The 26987-nt window shown below is 37.0% G+C and overlaps 1 protein-coding gene across 1 annotated transcript in view; it reads right to left on the bottom strand.

Moving 5' to 3' along the window:
* The window catches only part of PIK3R1 (phosphoinositide-3-kinase regulatory subunit 1), a 57464-nt gene that overhangs the window by 10596 nt on the left and 19881 nt on the right, over nt 1-26987 (bottom strand). The window contains exons 3-7 of the mRNA XM_085212884.1: nt 14524-14616; nt 12856-12930; nt 9911-10042; nt 8825-9026; nt 8547-8626 (exon numbers count right to left, since the gene is read on the bottom strand). Of these exons, the coding sequence (XP_085069010.1) occupies nt 8547-8626; nt 8825-9026; nt 9911-10042; nt 12856-12930; nt 14524-14616 (582 nt within the window). The remainder of the gene's footprint in view (nt 1-8546; nt 8627-8824; nt 9027-9910; nt 10043-12855; nt 12931-14523; nt 14617-26987) is intronic.

Here is a 26987-nt window from a genome sequence, read left to right as displayed (position 1 = left end):
TGTTAGATTTCAAAAGTCAGTTCTTCCTAAAACAATCCAAACCAACAATTTGTAATCACTGCTTCAGAAAATAAAAATGTTATTACAGCATCTCCTTTTAGTCACAGCGTTGAACAAATATAGCAAAAAATAATTACAAAAGAAATAAAATTTTTCACGACAGACAGAAAAAAAAAGTCAAAATAGAAATAAGTCAATACAGAAAAAAAATCAAGTAAGTAAGCAGGCAGGTATTTCTACAGGTTATGATACTAGTTACTATAACCAAGCACTGAATCACAATTCTTATTAAGGAAAAAAAGGAAAAAGTATTTGTATCAATGACAATATAAATAAATCGTACATATCCACTAAGAATTTTTCAGCATCTACCATATCGATAAAAAAGAATTAAGTCTTCCATAATAAGACTGCAGTTTTACCTGGTGGATCCATTTCTATGTAAAACATCAAGTCTGTGCCACAGTTTATATCTGTCTTAGGATATTCTATATCCAGTTCTTCCATATTCCAAACAGTATTGTACATTTGTATGAGTTTCACTGAGTAAGCTCAGATACAAGGAAAGAGTCAGGCTCTCTTTGTAATGGTGCCTTGGAATTCATTTTAAAACCTATAAGGGGCTGCACTGTAACCTATTACATCATAATCCTCAGCCAATCATGTCAAAATAATGTCACCAGACCACTCCTGTTTCATCATTTTGTTCTACATTAATCTTAAAACGATTTCAGTTTCAGAAGGAACCCGCATTCAGCAGAACCGCAATATAAACCTGGTATTGCGAGCAAAAAGACAGAGCGGGCTCTCCTCACACACCCTTGTTTCCATTTCATTTTCCTGACTTTGCAGCATGGTACAGTCCAAGGCAGGCAGGATGACAAAAGGCTGATATGCTGCAGCACGCAGCTCTCACACCACACGCACACAACACATGCACGCTCACACTCAGCACGGCTCCCTTTTGGATAGGTAGGTCACCACTCAGATTCATTTTCCTACTCGGATGCCGGGAGTTTATCGCTGAAAAGGCTTTGGAGGGTTTCTGCACATGTTAATGATGTGGAAGGGAATAAGAGCATGACTCTGCATGCGTGTTTGTGTGTGTCAGTATCCATTATGTGCCCGTTACACACACTTGTTCTTAAGCATGTACGTATCCACAAAATGAAATATGTATATACGAAATACGTTTTCAAACTGTACAGATTTCTGTATTTTAATGGGCACACAGATCTGATGCTCCTAGAATTACTATATAAAGTGGACGCACTGCAATAGATGCCTCCCCCCAGTATCACTTTATAATAAAACACAATTCCAATTGATCTGGACTAACTCATTTCGAAATCTAAACATCAAATATTGTAACATTACATTCACCAGACTCTCCAACGCTGTGGAATAAAGTAAAAAAACTGAGTTAAGATCTTGAAAAATGATTTTGCTGAATATAGAATGCCAGTCTGTCAGGATTTAGTTTACCTTTTCACACAGTTTCTTCACCCTGTTCTCACTCAGATACCAAGTTGACTGTTTTTAAAAGCAAGAGTCCTTGTCAGCATCTTCTTCCAAACCAAACTTGACTTTACACCTCCCGTATACTCCTGGTGCTCAGAAATATTCCTTCTAACCCCACATCACGGACTGCCGCTCTGTCAGACCTCTTTGGGAAACACGCACAGAACAGACTACTGATTTCAGAGCAGAGTGCTGTGGAAAGCAATCCGAGTGCTTCATCCTCGCTATCCTCTATGGCAGCAGAAAATCAGATACCAAAAATAACCACAACAAAGAGTAACTGTAGCAACTATCTGTCCCTCATCATAAGGAATCCTGCCGCAGCTGAAACGTGCTCCATCTCACACTCATTAAAAAATTAAGACAATTTCTACCCTTTCCAAGCATTTCACACATATCTCCCCTCACCAGCCCACCGCCTTCTCACAAGCATTAACACATCAGAACATGTCTGGAGTACCAACAGTTACAAAAAACGCATGCTGCTCCGCTTTATACGTTAACGAGCTTAAACTCATTGGGAAGCAGACTCCCCTCCCTGCTTAGGTAGACATGCTCCAAAGATTCCTTCCATTTCCAAAGTGAAACAGGATACTTGAACTCATCCCATGCACAAGTCCTGACACCGCGCTCCGAGGTTTGCCCACCTGCTACCTAAACATTGAGTTACCAAGGTCATTATTTAAATTAGGTTACAAAGAGCTCCTGCAAAGACAACGTGGCTGCACTTAGGTCAAATGTTGGATCAGCAATGTTTTTTGTTCTGTTGAATGAAGCCTTTCAGGAGAAATTACTTCTCCTGGGATTCAGCTCTGGCTGAAATGAGTCTGCTGTGCTGCACAAGCGGGCTGCTGCTCAGCCAAGGCAGGCTCGCTCGCGGGCAGGGAAAGACAGGAGGCAGACAGGCGTTTCCCTGTGTAACCGACAGGTAGCTGACCTTCACTCCTGTATTTTAAGACTATTAAATCCCTACTTGGTAATCAGTTACAGTAAAATAGTTCCATAAGGTGATGAAGAAAACACAAAGAAATTCAGAATCACTTACTTTGTAAATTATGCATCGCAAATGCTTGCCCTTGTTATACAGTCTGAAAAGATAATCCAACAACCTGAAAAATTGGCTTCCTCTTATAAAAGTCTTCCTTAAAAAAAAAAAAAAAGCAAAACAAAAAACTTCTTTGAGGAAACTTCTGTGAAGCAGAAGATAATTCTGAAAAAGAAGACTCTGCTTTCCAACCACTGTTCCACCAAAATCTCTGCAATATGCAATGAGAAAATCCCTGCCTTCTGCTTCTTCTCAAGTGTTTACAGCTCTGTGCTCTGCAGAAGGTATCCTCTTACTCTGGTTCATCATTAAAAAGTGAACCTGACTTTAGTACTGTTTTTAAAAAAAAAAAAAAAAAAAAAAAAAAAAAAAAAAAAGAAACCACCACCCTCAGTAGCTTGCATGTCTCTCAGAGATAAAGATCTCAGTTTCATGATTAACTTGGGCAGGTTCAAATATTTGCTGAGCCAGGGATTTCAGGTGGGGGAGGGGAGCCAAATTCAAAGTAAAAGTTGTCATCAGCCAACAAGTGGTCAATGCAGGGCTAACTTTCTCATTTTAGCTAAGTCCATTGTAAGAGGCCCTAAATAGGCTCTGCAGCTTGCTGCTGAGTGCAGTATTGAAGAGACACACTAAGAACAAGCTAACTACAGGAAGTGGCTTGCTTTCTGCAGAAAAATAAAACAATCGAAATCTTCCTTGAAAAGAGCTGCATTTCACAGGTCAGCCCTGTGCAAGCTAAATAGCGTGCTTGCAACCACAGCATCACCTCCTGCTTTGGATCACAAATACAGGTGTTGCATGAAAACCCTCCCTCAGTATGAAGCTGCGAGGCATTTTATCCAGTTCTTGTAAAGTGGAAAAAGCAGAGAAAACACCTATCCGTATCCATGTTGTTTGCCAGCAAGGCAGAGTTACTCACTTTACTCACTTCATGCAGGCAGGTGGGAAAAGGGACTATCCAGAGAGGGAGCAGTCCAGGTCAAAACTATCTTCCTTGCCTTACTGTTTGATGGAGATCTGTCCTTTTAATGAATGGAACAGCAATTGAAGAACCTGTTCTGTTTTGTGCATGAAAGTTAACTTCTTTGCTAGCTATACCTTTATAAAGAAGTAAATCCAAAGTGAAAGGAGAAGCAGCAGACCACAGGGTTCAATTCAGAGAAAGGAGGAAGGGGATGAGGATGAGTATTTTCCTCCCACTTTTTGGAAACAATTGAGAACTTCTGGTAGCAGGTCCCGTGAGATGTGCTTGCAGTTCTGGCAGTCAAATAGCACTGAAATTGTCACTCCACAAATACTCCCCCTATCCAAATCCCTCTGTGCTACAAAATACTGTATCTACCAAAATTCACTTATGCTTCATTATACTGTTAAATTCCAAATATCTTCAGTACAATTTTAATGTTTTACAGCTCATAGATTAACTTCACCTATAAAAATCACTCAATTTTTCAAATTCTAGCCTTTGCCTACTTGAACAATTATCAGTTATACATATAATTTAAAGCAGTGCCATCATAAAAGAACAGCCTACTGCAAATGAAGACATAACCAGTGTTTCTTAAAGCATAGCATTGCACAGCCGCAGCACAAGACTAGTGCAGCTCCTGCTAGTAACTGATTTGCCTCCTATTTATTAGTAAAAATTACAAAAGAGCTTGATAACACTTTTTGTTTTAAAGGGCCAAGATACAGATGCATATTTTTAAAGAAGATAAGACAACCCAAAGTTGGTTCACTTAATTGATTATCATTTTAAAAAGCATGGGTACACAGGTAGAGATGAAAGATAAGACTCTGTTCCTAAGTCCAGGCTTTTTTTTTTTTTTTTTTTAATTCCCCTGTCTTGTGCAAAAATGAACGTCTAATCATCCTGCAGAAGGAACCACATACATTTTCAAAAAAATAAATTCTTACATGCACACTCCAGCATTTTCACACAACTGACTCTTTTTAACTTTTATTCAAATTAAAATTTCAACACACTCAGTGGTGCCCACTGAATCAATAGATGTGCATTTTCAGAAAGCAACAGCATACTTCTTTTTGCAGTCTTAAGCACAGTGCTCACCTATCAATATCAATAACCAATTTGTTTCTATAAATGATGCATAAAGCAGAAAAGTCTGACAGGTTTGCATACACTTACGTATGAATATGAATTAACACACATTAATCTGTAAACAATTCTTACAATACCAAATATTTCAGTTTTACCAAATACATTCAACTTGGTATCGAGAAGTATAAGGTATGTCTTACTGTCAAAATCTAATGCAAGAAATCAGCAATGCTAGGGCTGACATTATCAATGCATTTTGCTCTTTGCTACACCAGTTATGAAGCCTGACTTCCATTCGCTTAGAAGGGGAGCCCTCTGCTGGGTGAGAAGCCAATGCACAGCAGCAGGTACAAAGTTCTCCCAGGGGATGTTCTCCCATGTTCTGCATAGCCGACAGCCTAGCAAAACCTGTGACATTATGATGAAAAGTCCAGACAAGGGACAGAATTCATACATTCCCCATTGTGCCCTCAGACTCTACAGACAGAACTGAGCTGAACCTGACCAGCATAGTTCAGGGCAGCTTTGAGACAGATTTCCATAAAAAAAAAAAAAAAAAGAAGAGCCTCTATAACCTCTCCTGCATTGATTACCATCTGCTAATCTTGCTGATCTTTTGTACAGCTAAAAGCAAAGTGCCTGCACCTTGGTGATACTGCCAGGATTCTCACTGAATCCCCAGCAGTTAGGTGTAAGGCGCTCTCATTATCTCACTTCTTCTTAACTGTGGCCTCATGAAATAGTAAAACCCACTTCTCCATGCTTATTTTACAACAGTAAAAGGGGACAGGCGGTCTCAAGGTGGCTGCCACATGGCAGCTCCGTCCAACCCCTGCCCACAGTGCCACCATTGGCTATGTCCCTTTCTGTCCCCTCTTCCTCCTTCCCCTTCACTTCCCTGCCCTAGGATACACCTTCCCCTCACACACCCATAGCCACTCTACACTCTTCCACTTCAGAAGGACCCTGACTGCTCCACATTCTCCTCGCAAACCTACTCCTTACCTCTCATTGCCCTTTGTCAAACAGAGGGTTGCTTGTCATGTCAGCAACGCTTCTGTGTCTTCATATACTACAAACATAGGCATAAGATGTATTCTAGGTTCACTGTTTTAACTTTGCAGAGGGCTAAACATTACTGTAACAACAATAGCAAAATACACTTTGCTGCAGTTACAGGGAAATTCAGACCATACTTATTGTTTAATAAAAAATAATAATAATCCAATAATTGCCTAGCAGGAACGCTTGTTTTTGTGCTACGCTGTGCAGGCATCACTTTTGCTACAGGATGCCCAATATATGATAGCATTCCAAATAGTATGCTTTCTAATGTGCTGAAGCTAGAACCACAATTAGTGGGTGAAGTGGTATGAAAAAGACCAACAGTTCTGTGAAGGTCTCCTCCCTACTCCGATCAGTCATCTCCAGGCCAAGATTTTCTGTATCTATTCACTGCCTAAGATACAACTAGAATTTCATGCACAATTCATTTTAGATGGAATGTTTTCATCCATGCTTTAGCATAACAGAAAGAAAAAAGAAAGGGGAATGCTAATCCTTCAGCCTGTGAAAAAGAAACAGGCAGCACTGGCTTACTTGTAATTGCTTAATTGTCATTACGCTATTTTCAACAAGTAAGATTCTTTCTGTTTAAAACTTCTGAAATTTTAAAATTCTATTATAGATGGTCATTTTTTGAACGCTTATGTGACAAATAAATTCTCTTTGCTAAAGGTCTTCCTTTATTACAATGCCTCTAAACATTTTTATGGAAATTCAAGCCACTGCAATCATTATCTTGAAGTTCACAATTTGGAAAAATGCATCTTACAGAGTTCTGTGAGAACAATAAAAACACAGCACTGCAAACAATCAGGTCACCAAAAGATTTTGGTGCTGAGCACAGACTTGTGTTCTAATCCTGGAGACTCATTTAGCATTCAGTAAAGATTCAACTTTCAGAACTTATTCAAGTGCTTTATAAGAGCAGAGTAGCTAACCACAGATTGCAAAGTTCGAAAATTTGTACCTAAGCTTTTTTTCAGCATATTAATAGGTGTGCAAATGTTCTACTGAAAATATTCCATTGTTCAGGATGAACTGTCACGCACAAAGAAAAGGAGGTCTATTTTTGTCCTGTGAGAAATCCCAAAAGGATCCTCAAAATAAACAACTGCACTACAAAACATTAATTAACCCAAAAGCAATATTAAAAACAAGTATTTGTTTTTAATGACTAATGCTTAATTATTAATATAGCATCAAACTCTAAATCTGATGAATACAGCCATATTTCTTCAAGCGCTCTAATGTTACTCTCAGGATGACTGTTTCCTCAACAGTAGTTCTAACACTAATACCTTTCACTTTTGTATGATCCTCATATGAAGCAACTAAGGACTATATGCAACTAAGTGATCTCTTCAGTGCAACTTCAGTAACTCTCACTTTGCAACTTAAGAAACAAAACTGACAATCCCACACATCATTGTCTCAAGCCACGTAAACGGATATATCCTAAAGTATCTGCAAACACAATTTCAAAAACTGCTATTATCAAACTCTGTCAAACACAGAGGATTCAATAATGCATTTTCCTTCTTAATACTTTAAAGTTGTAGCAAAGAAAAGTAAGTTATTTGCAGATTTTTAATAAGGAAATACAAGCAGTCATTAAAGTTTGAACTCTATGGTTTTAATGAAACATTAGGAACAGAAATGCAGAATGGTTCTGGAAATGCTTGTTAAACTATTTTGAGGAAAGCGAAGAAAACAAACCAAGGAACTATAAATTACCCGAAAATACATTTACACTAGCTGCTAGGGAAATGTTCCAAATTAATAGAGCTGGGAAGGTTGGAAAAACCTTCCAATCAAAGCAGTAGGAACAAAAACGTTTCCTTTAGACATTTTTAAATTAATCATTTATTGAAGGACGGGATTACAGAATGTGCATATGTGTAATACTAGCAATAGGGTAGTTTTTGCTTCTCTTTTTCTGCTGATGTGTTCCAGCTCTTTGAAACTTGAAGCAGCCCTACAAATCCAACTGTCATAAACACTACCTTGAACTGTGAATAGAGGTGGGAGAGCTATATCATGCCCAATGTTCTATTCACTGTGATCCTATCCTTTGCTCAGATACTGTTAATAAGCTGTAAAAGGAATTACTTCAGTCTAACACATACAGTGTCCCTATGTTAATAATTTCTTTGTACACAGTACGCAATTCTGCCTTGCTTCTACCAAGTATTTGATTTCAAAAGAGGGATTTCTGTATAAATGAGAAAGGTTTTTTAGTTTATTGACTAAATTAGATGCTAACTCACAGCACCAAAACAATTATCATCTAATTTTCTTGAATGTGTTTTTAATATTCTCTGCAGTTTATTGATAAATGAATCTTTTAAGTCTCTGGATTAAAATATATATACATATATATATATACACACACACACATATATATATATACATATATATATATGTATAACATATAGGGAAAACCTTGACTTCTTCAGATGATCTCTGAGCTACTGCAGTTCTAAGAAAGTTTTAGAACTATTAAACAAAATCTCCAGAATTTACTCTTCCCACCTCCACTGCATGATACACATTTTATTGGTTTACACATCTTAAAATTACAAAATTAATGTTCTCTCATTGATGAAAAAGGAATGAAAATCGTAAGGCTGTAAAAACTATGGATACTAGGCTGATTTAATGAAAAAGATAATTTCTTATAAAACAGATGTTACACATCACTATGAAAAATATAAATAACTTAGTTCTGTAACTATGCATTTTACATTCTTTGAACATAAAGAAAAGCAACAAACATTTATTGTCCTTAAGTTGAATTTTACTATTAAAAAATGATACTACATAGCTTTAAATATTAGAAATAACTTTTACCTGGTACAGGCTGTCTCTCATTCCATTCACTTGTAATTAAAGTCTCTAGAATCTTTATGTGGTGTTCAGTATTATCAGAGCTGTAGGAGATGGATTAGACAGTAAGAAACAGGAAAAATACAAACGTTTTACCCTAGTATTATTCCAAAGAATTGGAAAAATTTACCAGAATACTCTCCCCACTGGAAGTCAGGTCACAAAATGAATTCATTACAATTACTTTTGTATACAGTTAACCCAAGTTATGGTACCGAATATAACAAAGATGTCCTACATACCTTGCTATCTGGTATTTAAAAAGGAGAGGGCTGAAAATTTCAGCTAGAGACCTTGCATTCAAGAGATTTTTGCTGGAGGCTTGACAAAGTCTGAGGAAATGTTTGAGCAAATACTGGAGCGTGAGCCAGTATTGGTGAGGTATATTTGGAGATCTAATGAGTTTCTTCAGCAACTGTGCGTATTCTTCTGAGCTCTGCACATCTGCAAGTAAACAGATAAAATGACCTCGATATCAGCATGTGAATATTCAGCGAATAAAATGTAAAAATATGTCCCTCCTTTGGAAGCATCAATTTTGCAAAAGAATAATAAAAATTCAGTCCTTCATTAATGCTGCAAGATTTGTTTCTTCTTTGAAAAAGAAGTGAAATGCTTGAGGAAAAGTAAAGAACAAGTATTCAGAAGTCAAATGGAAACAGATATGCATTTTGGTAAAAACCACAATGTGTTCAGAGCGTACTGGTAGAAGTCTGTCTTGTGTTTAGCGTCACACATGATTGGGTAATTCTGAGATGCACTAGATAAGCCTCACAGGTGCCGTTCTAACTTTGAAGGTTACCAGTAACAATATCCTGTCCTGAGACATACAACAGAGTACTTTGCTGATGAGCTGAAAGCCTGTAAGCTGTTTGTTTGAAATCGGCACCGTAGATGATGAATCTTACATGCATGTATTTGTCACTTCATAATCTTAATTCCAACATACTGCAGAACACCACGACCTCTAATACGTTTACTTTGTCAGCACTGATAAAAAGTTAAAAATTAGCTTTCTGCACACAGATAAGTCCTTGATTCCTCCCCCCAGTTTTTCTATAGTCATTCTACCTACTAAAATGCAAAGAATTACATTACCCCATGTATTTTCTATTATGTTTACCTAAACACATAAGTAAATAATGCAGATCTAGATCTGAACTGAAACAGCTCCCATCAAAAACAGGAAAAGTGTCAATTTTTTTCTGAGATACTGCCAAGTTGTGCAGAATTTTCCTTGTTCTATGGGTTACGTACCGGATCACCGAGAACTCAAAATCCTAAAAAAAGCTTTTTGTTTGACCTTTGAAATAATCTGGTATTCATACCTTGAGCAACAGAAATTACATCACTGTAAACAGTTGCTGGAATTATGGGATTTGGCAGATCTAGGAGATACCTCTTGAGAGCATCTGATAAAGTGTGTACATCAAAAGTTTCTAAATCCAATGAAGAGGCATCTGGAAGGAAAGAACAACATAGTTCTAAGACATTAGCAATTAGAAGAAAAATGTAGACTTATGATATTACCCCCTCATAACAAGCCAGAACTGCTAATTAATATCTGGTTTATAACTAAGAACTCAAAAGAAATAATCAATCTAAAACATCAAAACACATTGTTAAGACTTGAATATATAGTGCTCGATGCTGTGCCCAGGCCTTTCACATCTAATGAAACAAATAGCTTCCACTGCTGTGCGGCCTTCAGTCATACACACTGCTAGGCTGAACTCATGATAATAATTTGCTTTATGCTGGTAATGTTATGGAATATCAGAATATTTTTAACAGATCTTTGTCTTACCTATAAATATTTTGTGTAAGAAGTAAGTATTAATCAAGGCTTTATCCAAATGCAGGCTCTCTACTGACAGCTAGTGCTATTATGACTAATTAACAACTTGGAGCTCCATGTCTGTAAATATTTATGTGAGTAAGTGCAAACAAATACACATGTGCAGAACTAGGTGCTGAATGTTTTGTCTAGCAGTTGGGATTTATCTTGTAAAACCTGGTATCCTTCCAGTATTATGATTCAAACTAAGGTCTGAGAGTACCACTATTTCTTAGTGCTGGAGCAAGGGATATCAGCAGCAAAATTAAAAATAGGAAAACATAGAAATAGTGCAAGCAAGTTTGATTTTCCTCTTAAAACATGAAAGTCTGGTGCAGTATAGTCCCAAAAATTTACGGAAAGACACATCTGGGACAAGAATCTAGAGATACCAGTGCTGAACAACTTTTTAGGCTAGTCAAGTCTCCTCTAAACCAACTCAAGAAAATACTTAGCCAGCTTGAAAGAAATTCTACTGGGATGTAGAGAACTCAGCTATATGGTGTGCCTACACACTCTGTGAAAAAAGTCAAAAGACATTAGTGAGACACCCAGTGTTCTTTCTCATTCTTCCTGTTTTCCCCAAAGGAAAGCTTGCAGCAGAGTTTAATCCCAAAGAATCCTTTCAAGAAAATAATGAAAAAACTTGCAGTGTGGCTATGAATTCTACAAAAGCAAGTAAGCATCGAGAAATCTAACCAACTACAAATTCATAATAGTTTTCAACAGTTCTGTTTCTCCCAGAATGTTTATTCCATAGTTTAAGTCCTGGTTCTCTCAGCGTTGACCCATTCCTATACATGAATGTGTGAGTAAGAGTTAACTTGAGCTACTCTGCAGCTTTTTGAGCATAAAGTCATTAACAAACCTTAACTATTCTGTCTACTGAGCTGGCCAGCTGCAAGACAGCTTTGATTTTGGAGCTAAACAGCATTGTGTTGAAACTAACAGGCAGTTATCCAAATTAAAATGCAAAGTACTTTAGCCATAAGCAGAACAGCACATTAATGCTCTTCACAGCTTTGTGAATAAAGCTGACTTGCACACTGTTAAATCAAGACAGTAGGCAGCAAAGATCCAATCTCTCTGTATCCATGAGTCTGCACACCCACCACAATGGACCTGTCCTGGAAGACCCTAATAATACCTTAATGAGACTCCGTTACTAACAAGTAAAGTTCTGATTTCCTTTCCTCAAACCTAATTACATTTTAAAAAAGAACAAATGTAAACCACAAGTTCTTGATCTTAAGAGGTAAACAAATCTTTCATAAAAGTATACACCAGTTTAAAGACTTAACATGGGATTTCAATAAATTAAGATCTGCACTCATATTGTGCTGTAAAAATGTGGATTTATACGGACTGAAATATAATTACAATGCTAAAAATAGGGCGTAGGCTGTTAGCACCACATGCGTATATTCTCTCTCTGCTTTCATGCATGTACCTCCTCTCTCCCACCAGAGTCAACAGAGGAGCAGATGCTCTTTTGATCTGAAGGAACAGTCAACTCATAGCATCACTTCTTGTTTATTTTGCTAATACTTGATATTACTAAAAATGAAGAGAGGAGTATGAGTTCCTTGCTTAGTTCATTTGGCACCACAGCATGTAATCAGTTTCATTTTCTACCTCTAGTATTTTTGTGCCTCTTCATGCAAGAAGCAAGCTATGCTGCACACCAGTTTGCAAAAGCATAGTAAAGCACTGCTGCTACAATAGCTCCTCATCTCTCATAGTGCAGCTAACTTTTGCCACACCTATACATTCTGGCATAAGGTATAAAAACCGTAATACCAAAAGAGAAGGAAGCACATGTCAGAGAAGTTGAATGTGTATGTGGTATTAGCGGTGTAACTGCATCTTCAATGCCCAAAACCTGAGAACCCAAACTTTTGCAGCAACATTGGTTCAAATTGTTTTCTTTCTCTTCCATCATCATCTCTGTACCAGACAGGGAACATTCAGCTATTGCTTCTCATGCCACAAATATATATGCACAGAACTGTATGTAAACAATTGGCCATTTGTTTACAAAATATTAACCAATAGCGCAGCGCTATAGGAATGATGCATCTTTCCCTTGCTTCAACAAGAAGAAAACCATACACAAAACCTCCCTTTCCTTTTTATTTTTTTCCCCCATGCAGCTGAACTTTTAGCCCTTGAACAAACAGGTGGCCAGCAAATGACTAAAATATTATTCATGGAAGAGGAACTGATGCAGTGAAAAGATAACCTGCAAGAGTAAAAAAAAAGATCTAACAACTTTTCCATATTAAGCGTAAACTTTACAAATCTTTTTTATTTATATTTGATTTACTGTATTATTCAGAATCAAGTTATATGTAAGCTGAGCAGGGGAGCAAAGAAAACAGGATCAGCGTGACCCTAAAATCCACCTAGCTCTTCAGGGAAGAAAGCTGTACTTACCACACTCAAGAATTTGTCTTAATTCTGCTGAGCTGCTTGAGCTTTGTGTTACATACAAAGTTGAGCACTCCAGACCTTCAAAACAAAATTGATGGGATGTATTAATATTCCAGTGACTGCTGCCATGTAACAACATACTTCTGTATTCTTCAAATAAGTATATATAGAACAAACTGGCAACATTCTACCATCACTATCCTCCTGCTAAATACAACTGATTTTTAAAGCTATAATGTACTTCTTTGTACATACAAACCGTAAGTTCTGCAAATAGAACTGGCCATAAAAGATCCAAGATCCCAGCAGACCCTCTCAGTGCAGCGCTCCATGTGATGACCACAGAAGCTCAGGATTTGGCAGCACACACAGCAAACAGAACAACCCACAGGAGCAACAATGGAGACAGATCTTCCTTTACCAGGCCTATTTAATAAGTAAGAAGCCTGAGGTATACTACCTCAGGAATGGGACAGGGCAGAAATTCTGACACATCTTAATTAGCAGTAAGCCTAAATAGACTTAACTGAGACTTCTAAGTTACAAGCAAGCTCACCCCTTGGTACTCTATGCAGTTAACAGAGACGTACAGTCTTTTCTAAGGCACAGGCAAGTCTTGGGCTACCACTGACAGTCTGTAGAGCCCGAAATCTCAGTGTGTAAACAAGGTATGTCACATCACTTCTGCAAGAGAGGACATACGCATCATACAGTATGCCTCAGAATGCACCTGAATAAAGGACATCAGTGCAATGCTTGCACGTGAAAGATTCTGTTTACAATTTTGCTAATTCAGGGAAAATACAGACAACACAAGAAATGAGACAGTACCCAAGGATGCAGAACACCAGCAATCTAATATTATCACTGGTGCTTCCTGGAAGCAGTCACTGTTTATGCTAACTGTTGCTGAACACTGGCCCTTCTCACTGACATTAGCAAACTCTTCCTCATTCAGTAAAAGATTACTGTCTTCCAGTGTCACAGCACTATGTGAGAACCCACATCCCCAGGGACAGCAGTCTGTATCAGTAAGAATACCATATATCTCCTCACTTCCAAGGCCACTGAAGGAGCAAGGCTGCTCCTAATCACACCAGCACTATGAAGGAAGTACCACAGAGAAGCCAGGAAAAGAGTGAGAGGGCAAAACAAGTAGAAGATGGAGACATAAAGGTGAAAGCCTCTAAGGGACAGAGAGGCACAACAAAAACAAGTTGGAGAGCAAAAAAACCATAAAAATTATCACTGACTGTCTCAGAACACAGCAGTAATAAAGATCTGCCTTCTGAAGTATAAAAACAGTTCTAACCTTTTCATATTCAGTGTTTGTTTTTTTTTTTCTGATTTGGAGGAACAAATTACTTATTTGGCCTTGTATCCAATGAAATGTCATGATGCTTCTTCCACAATCAACTTAGGAGTTTAGCGGGTTAGGAAAAAAAAAAAAAAAAGATAAATCTAATCCCTTCTTCTATCTTTGCTCAGGTCTGAATAGCCTCTCAGTAGATACCAACGCAACAAACCTTAAACGAGATTATTTTTATATCAGTTGAATAATGTGATGCCTTAGCAGCTCTAGGACAGGGAGATGTCAATTCTGGATTTAATTCTGCAGTCTTGGCTCATACAAGAAATAAAAAGCTTGTGGGAGATAACTCTTCAGCCTACCTTTGTTTTCAATTGTCTCTATTATCTTGATGAGGATTGGTGGAGCAACATCAGGAGGTGAAAACTGCTCCGTAAGATCCGGAAGTGAAAAAGCTGTAAAAGAAGAAAAATAAAAATAAGCCAAGCTACATGTGAATTCAACCATCAGTTATGAAAATTGTGACATAAAATGAAACCAGTTCATTTTTAAGTAGTAAACAGTTCATCTTATCAGCTGTAAAAAGCTGTGCAAACATCTCACTAGTCAGGCCTAAGTACAAACGCTCCAAAACTTATCAGAAAGTTGTAAAAAATTATGAGGATTGTATTTTTACAGCATTTTCTTTCAGAAAATTCCATCAGTCCTAAAATCACCTTCCATCTAACACAGGAAGAAAAAATGCAATAAAACTCTGCCACCTATGGGAGGATAGCAACACAAAGCAAGAAAGGAAAGAAAAAAATACTCCTAGAATATTTACATCCAGTGTATACCAGGTGAGGGAGAAACATCACCATATGGGAGCTGAGGATCCACTAGATAAAAAAGTTGGGAATAGCAGTAAAAACAGGTTCATATTCACAAAAAACGCTCAATTACATAGATACATAGATATGCTCATTCTTCAAGCCTAGCAGTATTAACAGTGTAGGTGTTTTTGAAGCAATAATTTTCTTTTCTACAATTATTGGTTAAGAATAGTGAGCTAATCAGAAAGGAAAATTTTGCAGATCCAAATAAACCTGCATAACATCTCCATACAGCTTTCATGTAATAGTTTCTTTGCTGAGAGAACATACCATATAAACAAATGTTCTAGCACTGTAGTGTGAGAGACGATCAATCTCTCAATGCACTGTTTTTGCCAAAAGAATAATTTAAAAAGTTTTAAAGAAATCTTGTTGAATTCCTAGAACACAAGAACGTTTACATAAAGATATTATTAAACAGCTGCCAGAAACATCCGGCATACTTTGATGGGTTTTGACTGATAAACAGACTTAATCATTGAGGTAAAATTTGTCAGTTGCCTAAACAATGGTGATCTCTGCTCAATTAAATTCATCAAAAGCAAATGGTGCACTTCTTAAATGCACACATGCACATATCCATTTGCATGCATGCACATGATTCAATAGAACTATTACAATAACTAAGTAGGAAAGAAAAAAAGAAATGTCAGCAAAATATGAATATAAAGTTTTAAGTTAATATCTTTTAAATAAGCAAAAATTAAATTAACAGAACTGAAACAGCAGGCAATTTTCACTGAGAACTTACCCTGTTTTGGAACAGTAATTACATATCTTTCTAAAAATTGCAAGTGGAAAAGACAGAAATTACTGAAGAACTTTGGAAGCAAAGAAAACTGAAGAGTAGAATGAAAGATAATAACTTATTTACAAATTTATAATAGAAGAAGGCGACCCTTGCAACATACAGCAGAATGCCTGAATAACAATCATGAATTACTTTCCTGTCCATTCATAACTGAGAAGGACTAGAGAAAAACATCTGTAAATCATAAATTTTTTTAACTTAGAAAGCCTAGAAAATGTGAATTCAAGAATCTCAAAAGAGTTGCCTATGGAGATCTCTGGCCTGCTGATGTTACTTTTCAATCACTCATGGAAAATCAGAGCAGACCCTGGGGTTCAAAGGACTTCGTCTGCTTTTTTTGTAGCCTGGAAAGACAAGTAAAACAACCCTGATGATTACACACTAGTTACGCGAAGAGCCTTGAGCAAAATAAAGGAAAAGTTGATATTAGATTCCTATGATAAAACAATAAAAGGCAGCAGCGTAACTAAGGATTGTCTGCATACCTTGTAGAGAATAGGTTCTGTTAAAAACCACACTACTTCCTTCCTTATGATGCTACAGTTATTTTAAACATGCAAATGAGTTGACATAAACTCTTAAGCTGTGTCAGATAGCTGAGTTAGTATAACCTTACAATTAAAACCTACAAAAAATAAAGCACGCGTTATATAAGTGTAGCTGATCAGAAGACCTCCAAATGTAGTAATTAATATAGAGCAAACTACTCAGGGAAGGAGATGATGTATACATCTCTTCATATCTTCAAACCACTTTCAGGTGCCTCCCTTTAGCTTAGCGTCTTATCTTCTTCATCAAACACAAGCTGGTCTCAAATGCAAGACTCTGCAGTCCAAGCAGCCTCTCCTGAGGCATACTGTAATACTGAAAGATCATTTGATCAGATCACAGAATTCTTTTCTACCCCAAACTATGAAAGTACCATAAGTTACCTTATGGTAAGGGCAAATCTACTGAAATAATACTGAAAGATCAGAATCATATCAAAGGGTATTCTAAGAAAATATTTGAAGGATGACACGTATTAATACACTGCAAAATGCTAAGGGCATAAAATACATCCTTACATGGCAGCAAAGCAAGGATTCAAGAACAGTTTATATACTTTTACTTAACTTTCTGCTCTCATAGGTAGCCAGTTACAGTAAGTACTCTACTACTTGTTAAGTAACAGCAAAGAAATTGCATCATCTCTGGACAAAGATGCACATCTCATAATTCCAGCTGAAGGAATTTCAGTCTAAACTGAAACTGCAAAAAGAAAGTAGAGAAAAATAAGGAGAAAGAGCGACTTGCACTGAATGGAAATCAGTCTGACAGATACTTGAAACCTTTCAGGTGACAGCATGGCAGCTCAAGGATGGTCTGTCCTGCATAATCAGCTGCTGCCCTTCCTTTCAGGCAGCAGGGAGAACTATCCTTTCTCACATGTAGCAAAACATGCCTTGAAAAGATGGCAAGAGATACTGTGCAAGTAGACATAAACAAGATGTATTTAGAAAGATAATTCCATTTGCCACTAGATTTAAGGTTTTGGTTTTTTTTCACATGAGGGGTGGGCTATGACTGATAAATGAAGTTTAATCACTGAAGGAAACCAGAATGAGGATCTAATCCCAGGTGAAGTTCCTCCCATGGGAGGAAGTCACTGCAGGGTGAAGAAAGATGCCACACAATACTGTGTGTCTCCACGGGATATAAAGAATGGTGCGAATACAGATCTTGGGGTGCCTCTGCATCCCTGTGTTTTCATATACATCATCTGCTACTGAATCCCTCTATTGCACAGTATTCTTAAATAATATTCTTAGATGACAATGAAAAGCTTTTGGAAACATTTACCTTCATATTTATGTAAAATCTACAGTTTGTCTACAAGGACATGAATATGGAGTAAACACATTGGTTAAAATTAAGAATTTCCTACTGCCACCCTAGAATACACACCTATCAAAATATTCAAGTAGCAGTAAAACTTTAAAATAGAACTCAAGATTTCTGATTTCTTCTCTTCTTTCCTATATCCCATCCATTTTCTCCAAAACTGGAAATTTTTATCCGTCAGGGATGTTGCTGAAATTTTAGACATTAAGAGAGCTTTTAAAATAAAGAAAATCTATTCCATAAATAAATGAAGCATAAAATATTTACAAATTTTACATATTTTACTAAAAATCCAGGATATTCACCTCCCTGTAATACTAAGTTGATGACTAAAAGCTCAGTAGCAAAAGGACACAAACACATACAAACAAACCTCAATCTAGTCACCTTCAGCACTGCAATGTCAGAACAATGCATCTAAAGATACAATTACACTGCTCAACAGCAATGAATAAACTTTCTCCTTGTAAGCATGTAGGCTATTAATGAATGAATACTACCTAATCTCCTACCTACTCTAGGATTTCCTACTCATTACTGTCATTGCCCATATAACTAAGTTATTGCATCACACAGATTTCTACTCTAAACTCCACAACTTAGAAGAAAATTGAAAATGATGTTCAAGTTGGAAGATCTCACAAAACACAGATCTGACAGGAAAAAAAAAGACCTAGAATTTGTAGAACTGAAGTCAATTTACAACATCTACATAAAATACAGCCAAATTTGGGAAATGCCCTTCATTTTCAAAATGTCAACAGGAAATGGCAGAGATTAAAGTGAAGAAAACTACACTAGTTTTGTAAAAAGAATTTGAATCTTATAGTCAGAATACAAGAAACTTTTAAAGTAGACTAGATGAAGAAAATACAGCATATTTGAAGATTTACAGCTGGAAAAGAAATTTTTCACATAAGTCACTTCTAGTAAAAGGCAAGGAAATAAATCCAACGTGCAACCTGCAGTCAGTACCTGATTTCAAAAGTATCTTCTGCTTTGAAGCATGCTGTAGCACAGCGCAGAGGTTTGGAGAACCAAATCCACTCTTAAGAATCTGAGCAATTTTGTAGATCCCTTTACTACAATCCAGTATCAGTTTTTCACTTAAAGCAAACATTTTTTTTTTTTCCTCCTCAAATCCTGTAATCAACTACTTTATTATTTTTTTTTCTTCAAAATATTAGGGTTCCAAAAAGCTGTCATACACTTTTCATGTCTTCCTTCTAGTCACAAGTCCAGTAGTATGTCTCCAGATAGTAAGGAAGCTTCTGATGACACATGATAAAAGCTGGATTTTCCACTTGCTCTATTTTTACCTTGCCATAGTGAGAACCAATGAAAGGAACCACAAGCCAGGGTTCTCTCCAATCTGTGAACTCTACACTCTCCTTGATACAGACAGGCTTGAACAGCATTAAGGCTATCGCAATGTGTGGGAGATGAGAACATACCTAACATTCAAGGGTTGCCAACACAGCTACAAAGTGCAAGATGAAACCAGCCCACAGCTGCACCTTTTGGAAGGGTCCTCAGTAAAAAGAGATATTTTAGCATTAGTACCTGGCAATGGCAAGTGGAAATTTAAAGCTGGAATTTGGCTTTAGAAGTTTCTGAGCCAAATCCTTCATTACCGCTGAAAGAAAAATGAAAATGAATACATTTAAAGAATATATACGGCTTAAGTACAATAATAAAAACACCACAGAAATGATAACTTAAAATGTAATAATATGAATACCAGATAAAGAGCTGGAGTTCAATTTCTGGATATTTTACAGAAACTATATACTAACACATTTGAATTTAGCGCTGACTCAAGATTACTCCATGTATGTTATTTTTCAAGAGATGGCATTTAAAGCTATTTGTACACATTGAATTTGATGACAACATAGCTGTCCATAAAAGTCTAACATTTCAGAGCACAGGTCTTCAGATGATCATAAACGGCTTATATGTGTGCAACTGTATTCACTAACAAACTAAAGTATACATTCATAAGATTTTCACTTGTCCTGTTTGCAAATCACAGATTCGTCCAAATATGAATGCTTTGACCAGCACTGAACTGGAAAAAAAGAACTGCAAAATTAGCATAGAATAAGAAATGCAGAAGTAACAGCCATCATCGAGCAAGTTGTGACCACGTCCTTCAGTGAGATCAATTAGCAAACAAGGAAAAAATGGCTTATCAAAAACATGAAATACCTTTTCTGGCCGCACTGTCTATGGCATAACGTACAGCAAGATGAGGACAGTCAGTACCCATACTCACAACTGAAAATTTTGGGGTAGGTACGAGCTTACTTTCTTGACTGAAAAGCTGTTATTTCGGGAAACAACCACGAAGATCCTGTAGTCCTAGGAAGCACCAGAAGGTGCCTTTGAAAGGCTGATGGGGAAGCTCGATGCTTCACACAGATGTCCAACACAGGGCCACAGTGTGCTCTACCCCTTCCTCAGCATCTGCCTTCATCAGCACAGGAAGCACAGACATGGCTTCCTATGGGAAGATTCCAAAGGGAATGAAACGTAACTCAGGGATACAAAACACTTAATGTTTAGCATGGGGGCATTTCACAGTCCTCTATATGTTTGGTTATAGTCTTAGGAAACAACTGCCTCTGCAGAAATTTTTGGTAGAACATGTAGGAGAAAAAAAATTACCAATCTAAATGCTATAGAGAAAGTTTTCATATGGATCTGAGCTTTGGGTTCAACCAAGACAGGAAAAGACAAGTCTGGTATTACAAATTACAAATACCACAGAGAAATTCACTCTGCGATTTGATGACTGTAATCTGGATTTGGTACCTATAATTTTGACATTTATCAAAAGAGCAAACAGATACAGTATTTAGAACTGTCTATTTGCTACTAGTGAAAAGTTTTTTGTTGAAGAAGGATGAAAGAAAGTGATAGTGAAGACCAGGAATTTTATGTCACTGTGTGTCACAGATAAATCAAGCACTGTAATAGACAGTAAATTCAGCCGCAACTGTTGGAGGAGAAAAAGACCTCTCTTCATGCTCCATGTGACCTGAGATAGTTCAAGTTTGACTACAATTACTCTAGGTGCTGAACACATGACTGAAAATGGCAGGAGTGCTCAGCCATCTCTTCCAGTACTTATACAATTAGATATATTTTTTTTAAATAACAATATTCAGAGCAAAATATGAAATAAAGTTTTAGGCTTTGGTGAATTTTGCATGTTTTTATGAGTAGCTTAGTAAGCCTGCCTACTGTTACTTGTCTTTTATTTTTATCAGATGCAATCAACCAGGCAGACTCTGTGGACTCAGAATACCACAGAAGCCAACACTGCTAGAGGTGACTAGATCCAGGAGAAACGCAGAGAGATGAAGGCTATCCCAGCACTAGAAAAAGAAAAGCTCTGACCCAGTAGAACTATTAGCCCACAGGCTCACAAGAAGCTCATTTTTTATATAGACAGAAAAATGTCTGCAAGACTTATTACTGTAAATATGATCATAAAGCTATGAAAACAAATGGAGAAAATGTCTGCTGTTGACCTTACATGACTGGAGTACAACTAGGAAAAGTGATAAAAATACTGATGCTAAAACTTGTCAGAAAATTCATCTAAAAGATATTGCCTGCCCAGTTTTCTTCTTCCATTGGTTGGCAAGCATTCATCATGTGTCAGAAGATGGAGTGACAACTTAATTCAGATGTTCTCTGCTAATGGAATACTAGTGGTATGCTAATGGAGATTTTAGCCACTGCAAAAAATACAGATTGGTGCTGGAAAAATAGTTTATCATATCTGCGGTCAGTCCTCTTTTTCTTTCATCTGCAAAGAAGAAATACCAAAAAAGCAGAATATATTTTCTGGGCATCTCAATGATAACAATAAACTTCTATGGAGAAACAATACTCATTAATATGCTTCTGGACTCTAAATCACTTTTAAAAACATTCCTATTTCCTCTGTGGTCCTACATGACTAACATACAGGGTTGAGATTTTTTTGAAGGGTTTTATTCCAAAAGGTAACAGCAGGAATTCTTCCTAACATGACTCTGAACTTCAGCCAATCCCAATACACCAATCAAAATACAAATCTAGCATCTGCAGAATCGTGTGTGTGAGGCAGGTACTGAAAACACCATTTACAAGCCTGAAAAAGGACATTTCAAACCAATTCTTGTAGAGAAATGTGTGTGATTTGTTACAAAGCACTTAGCACTTAACAGAATGAGGCAGTCATTTCTCCAGGAAGACAAATGTATGTATATTGCGATCAAGGCCACTTATAATTCAACCCACTGAATCTACAAACGCTGGAATAAAAACGCAATGTTACCTCACTTCAAACAAAATATGTGGAAAAATACATAGTCAGTAGTATAAATCAGAGCATTAGCCTAGACAAGTCACATACTTAGATACCTTCTAGGTTTATCAGCACGTACATACAAGCAATGATCTGACTGATAAAAATACCATATGCATGGTGATTATGCAAGAAGTTCGGGGAGCTGGAAAAATAAATTTCTCTCCTCATCCCTTTCTTGTAATGTCAAACCAACCACACTCTCAGAGGTAAGGAGAACAAGGGGAAACTACTGGAACCAGGGGGAAATAGCCGAAGGCACTTTCAGATTAGTACAATAAAGTTATCTGTAAACAGTAGATGGCAGAACTAGACAGCACAAAACTTTGATTTGACATAAAAATTCATACTTTAGCTGATCTCTCATGAGAAATCTGAGGTCTCCTTACCCTCCTCTGACACAAGAAAATAAATACTCACTGCTCTGATAATTGAAAAGATTCATATAAGATAAAACAAAATGAAAGCTCAGAAAGAAAGGAAAGAAAAAAAGCTACATCTGACTGGTTCAGCTGCATAAGTAAGTGGAAAATATAAAACCACCAAGTAACTGAAGTACAGAATACTTTACTCCTTCACAACAGTTTATACATCTAACACTGACTGCTAATCATGTTTCACACCCATTAATTTAATGTTTCATAAAGCCCTATTTCTATCATCTGTTGAAAGGGAAGTGATACTGCTTGTACTGGGCAGGAATTCTGTACATAATATTCTATCAGATTAAACCTCAGTAAATTTATGAATTATGAGCTGTCAAGCACTTTTCTCATCTGCCACAGAATATACTTCTTAGAAATTGGAGCTATAAATAAGGCAACAGATGTTCTTTGTTGGCTTCAACTGAAGCACAGATAATTTTTAAAAAGCCAGTAGTTAGCACTGTTCTATAAGACAGTACTTTGTTTCCCTCTACTGGTGAGCTTTTGCAGTACTTCTTTTCAAACCGCCTTCAAGATTTAAAATGGTGGCAACTATTTCCAATTTGTATTTGCAAAATTAGAGAAACAAGAAGCCTATGCTGAAGAAAAACTGCACAGCTTATGAAAAAAATACTACGTGCAGTATCTCCTGGCATGCAGAAGATTGCATTGTAATGCCACACACAATGTTTGAAATGCTCTGCAAAAGCAAACCCCCTAGCAACTGAAGAACAGGATGGGAGAAATACCTGTTTATTAAACTGCCTTTTAAAGTGTTGTCAGATAAACAGAAACAGTAATATATGAAGTAAATAAGAATGCAGTAATATAAGCTGCCTTCCTGCTTCTAAGCACAGAGCACACCATAAGCCAGGAAGCCAGGATCAAGCACTGTGGGAGCTGTGTACAGGCACTGGACCTTCCTTACTGCCAGTGTGAGAGAGGCACAGCATGATTCTGAAAACAGAGAAAACATTTTAAAAAAACAACACACACAGTTTGCGTCCTGTGGGTATCTTCAGGTTCCAGGCCAGCAGTCTGTAGTTAGAGAGAACAGTACTCAGTTACTGCACCCCTACAAGGCAGGGTAAGATCAGGGGACAGCAAGGAGAGGAAGGTACAAGGACAGCCAAGAATTTAGACCCAGCAAAGCTCCAAACACCGTCTTTATTGTCAAAGGAAGGTTGTGTACATTCCTTTGTCTTTCAGGACAGTAGCTCCATAGCTAGAAAACAGCTGAGCTCCAGAAGAATTTGAGTAGTTCTGCCAAATTCTCCTCAAAGATTGTAACTGGCAATGAAAAACCTAGCATTCCAGCTTACGGTAATGATTTCATATGAAACCGTACACAACATCAAGAAGGAAAAAATAAAGCACTGAATAGTCAGGTGTACTGTGGACAGCACAGGTGTGAGGGGAGATAGCATGTTCCACTGACATCTGCACCTGGAACCTACTTAATAGGCTCTTCATACAACTTTCAGGTTTATCATTGTCAGTAAGCACCTAGATTGCAAAACTGGTATAATACTGTACTATAATGGGAGTGCTTGGAAACCCTTATCAAAACACGAACAAACTTGTGATCATTCAGCCTACTTTACTGGTCTTACGATTAACTAAGAAATCTCTGAGAACTCATACCAGCTGCTCTACTGACTTCTACAAACTTTCACAAAGATATAAAGCTGTAGTATTCTAGTAACTTATGCATTCTCTATTTAAAAAAGGTTAGACTATAGTAAAAGGGTGCTTTATTTTAAACAATATGTTAAGTTCACAGATTCACCCAGTATTTTACTTCAGTCACTCCACAAGATAACTCCCTGTTTTCTGTCTTTTATACCGCACAGGCAGAAACAAAACTACACGAAAGAAGCATATGTATCATAATGTCAAGAACTCAAAACTTAAGACAGCTATGAAGCAAGGTTTCATGTGAAATTCCAGTTCTTCTTTCCACATCAAGATTCAGCATTTTTCCTATGAACATATTCCGCTTGAAAATGCAGAGTCTAGTGCTCTCAAGGCATAGAGCCCACTTGAATAACTGAGGTATTTTCTATCTTGAGCATTAACTAGATTATATACAGACATACGGTCTCCTAGATAGCACCTATTCTCCTGTTCAAAACCTCTTCAAAACCGAGTCCTCCATTATTTCACGTTCAACATCATGCAAGAGCACTTAGTTCCACACCTTCTTCTCTAGCTCTTCATAGCAAGTGGAAAAGGAAATAGGTACTTGTCTGTTCCTGTCACAGGAGACTGCTGCCTATCTTTTAAGGGAAGGAATGTTGAGGTCCATGTCAAGAAGCAATTGAAAATTCTCTGTCCAGCCAGTATCACCTTTGACCTCTTCTGGGCAAGACTGTTGAGAATGTAATGGTAAGACTACATCAAAGACCTCCATGTGGAAAGCTTCAATGATAATGCCAGGTTCCCCTATTTTCAGACATTTCACCCTCTTCACCTAAAAAGCATTGCCCTAATCTCTTCTGAACACCTGAGTACAAACCTACCAAAATTACCATCTCCGTTCCCTTTTCACATATCACAGTGATGGTTAATATCAGTACTCCTGCAGCATCTTTTCCTTGTAACAGGAATACAGCTGCTGGATGGACATTCAGTGAAGAAGCTGGAATTCTCTCCAAAAAAACCTATCCCACCTTTACCAGATCCTTGTTTCTTACTCTTTCCTACTTTTTTTTTTTTTAATACCGTCAGTATTTTTTCTTGTGCAAGGCTGTCACTGGTTTGTAATAATGATTCTGTCTGAGAAGCATCTTTTAATTTTATTTTTATACAGTAATCAAATACAATAAATTTCAGGACAGTATGTTTTTTGCTTTGAAATAGTATTTTATTTTGCTACTTTTTTTTTTTTGCTGTGGAGAAACTAAGGTGGTGGGGATACAGAACACTCTCAAACTATCTGCTGGAAAGCTGTCTAGAAGGAAAGAATAAGCTCTTCATTACGGCAAGAAAAAGATAGTATGTATTACCGTGCTTGAGAAGTCGTTTAGATCTGGAAGATTTACATAAAAGTACTGGCAGAAGCTGTTGACAGATAAAAGCCAAAACAGTTCCTTCATCTTTTGGGAATTATGGGAAACATTCATAAGTACACAAAGTTAAAAATAATGAGTGCATAGCTGTCACCCAGGGGAAAAAAAAAAAAAAAGAAAAAAGCAAACAATGGTAACAGTAATCCAGCATCAAAAGGAATTCTTTTACTTCTGGAAACTAAAATATTTCAAATCAAGTATTTTTTTCCTCCTTAAAAAAAAAAAAAAAAAAAAAAGAAAAAGGATCTAGATGAAATGTAATCTTGTAAGAAAGTAAAACTGGGTTAATCCTTACTGCCATTAAACCATTCAATGATTTGACACAGATACAGAAACAACAACATTACTTGGAAATTCCTGAACTGGAGCTACAGAGAATTAATCCCACCATCATCTTTAATTTCGTATAAAGAAGAGAACTCTCAGTCTGTTCATAATAGATTTTCTGACCCATGTCATACACCTGTCTATATTTCTCTGCATAGTAATGCCAGTGTTGATTTCTTATCCCATTAGTTCATGCAATCAAGATACAAAAAAGATGTTATGGAATATGCAGTATAGATGCTTTATGGATGAACTTATAGGCCTCTTTTCTATAAATCAAACTTTATTCACACTGTACTGTTAAAGTAACTATAATTTAGATCCTAGCAGTTAAAGTGGTGAACTAATTTCATGGACCTTTACAAAGCAGCCAGAGACTCAACTGGCTATAGGGAGACAAAGAACTTTATTTTTGTACTGCCTAGCACACTGTGCTGTGGAAAAAAAATACAGTACATACAGTAAAAAATGCGTTTATAGGAAGTTTTTTTTTTGTTTTTTTTTTTTTTTTAACTGAGAAGAACAACAAAGATGGTGTAAATGAAAAGCTGGCACGAAAACCTTACTATGGTTTTACCTTTTCATCTGCAAGTCAAAGACTAACTTAAGTCAAGGGTAACGAGGTACAGTGCAGGATTTCAATTTGCATTGGTAGTTGTCATTTGCAAATAAACGAAAAGAAACAGGCAAAGCATCTCTGTAAGAAAACCTGTAGAATTAACAAAGCACTTGAATCAGATGAATCCTTTTGCAAATTCCATGCAACCCTACAGCATTAAGGCATTTCTTAAGATTTAAATAATAAAAAAATAATATATCCCTCTTGAAAATAAGTATGGTGTGAAGGAGTGAGGATGAACAGAAGAGGCTGAGCTAACTGCAAAAAATATTCTGTACAAGAACTTGGAATACCTAAGCCGAAGAAGAGCTGTGCATAGAAAAAAATGAATGCACGTGATTGAGAACTGACATGTTCCCAGTGTTTATCATCCAAGGTAATCAAATCAAAGCTGTGCCAGGCAGGCAGCAGCTCATTTTATCCTCTGCAAATACTCAGATGTGAGCTAGCTGCA

Source organism: Meleagris gallopavo, chromosome Z (genome assembly GCF_905368555.1).
Source record: "Meleagris gallopavo chromosome Z, MGAL_WU_HG_1.1, whole genome shotgun sequence".
NCBI lineage: Eukaryota > Metazoa > Chordata > Aves > Galliformes > Phasianidae > Meleagris > Meleagris gallopavo.
This window is presented reverse-complemented; position numbering and strand designations above follow the sequence as displayed.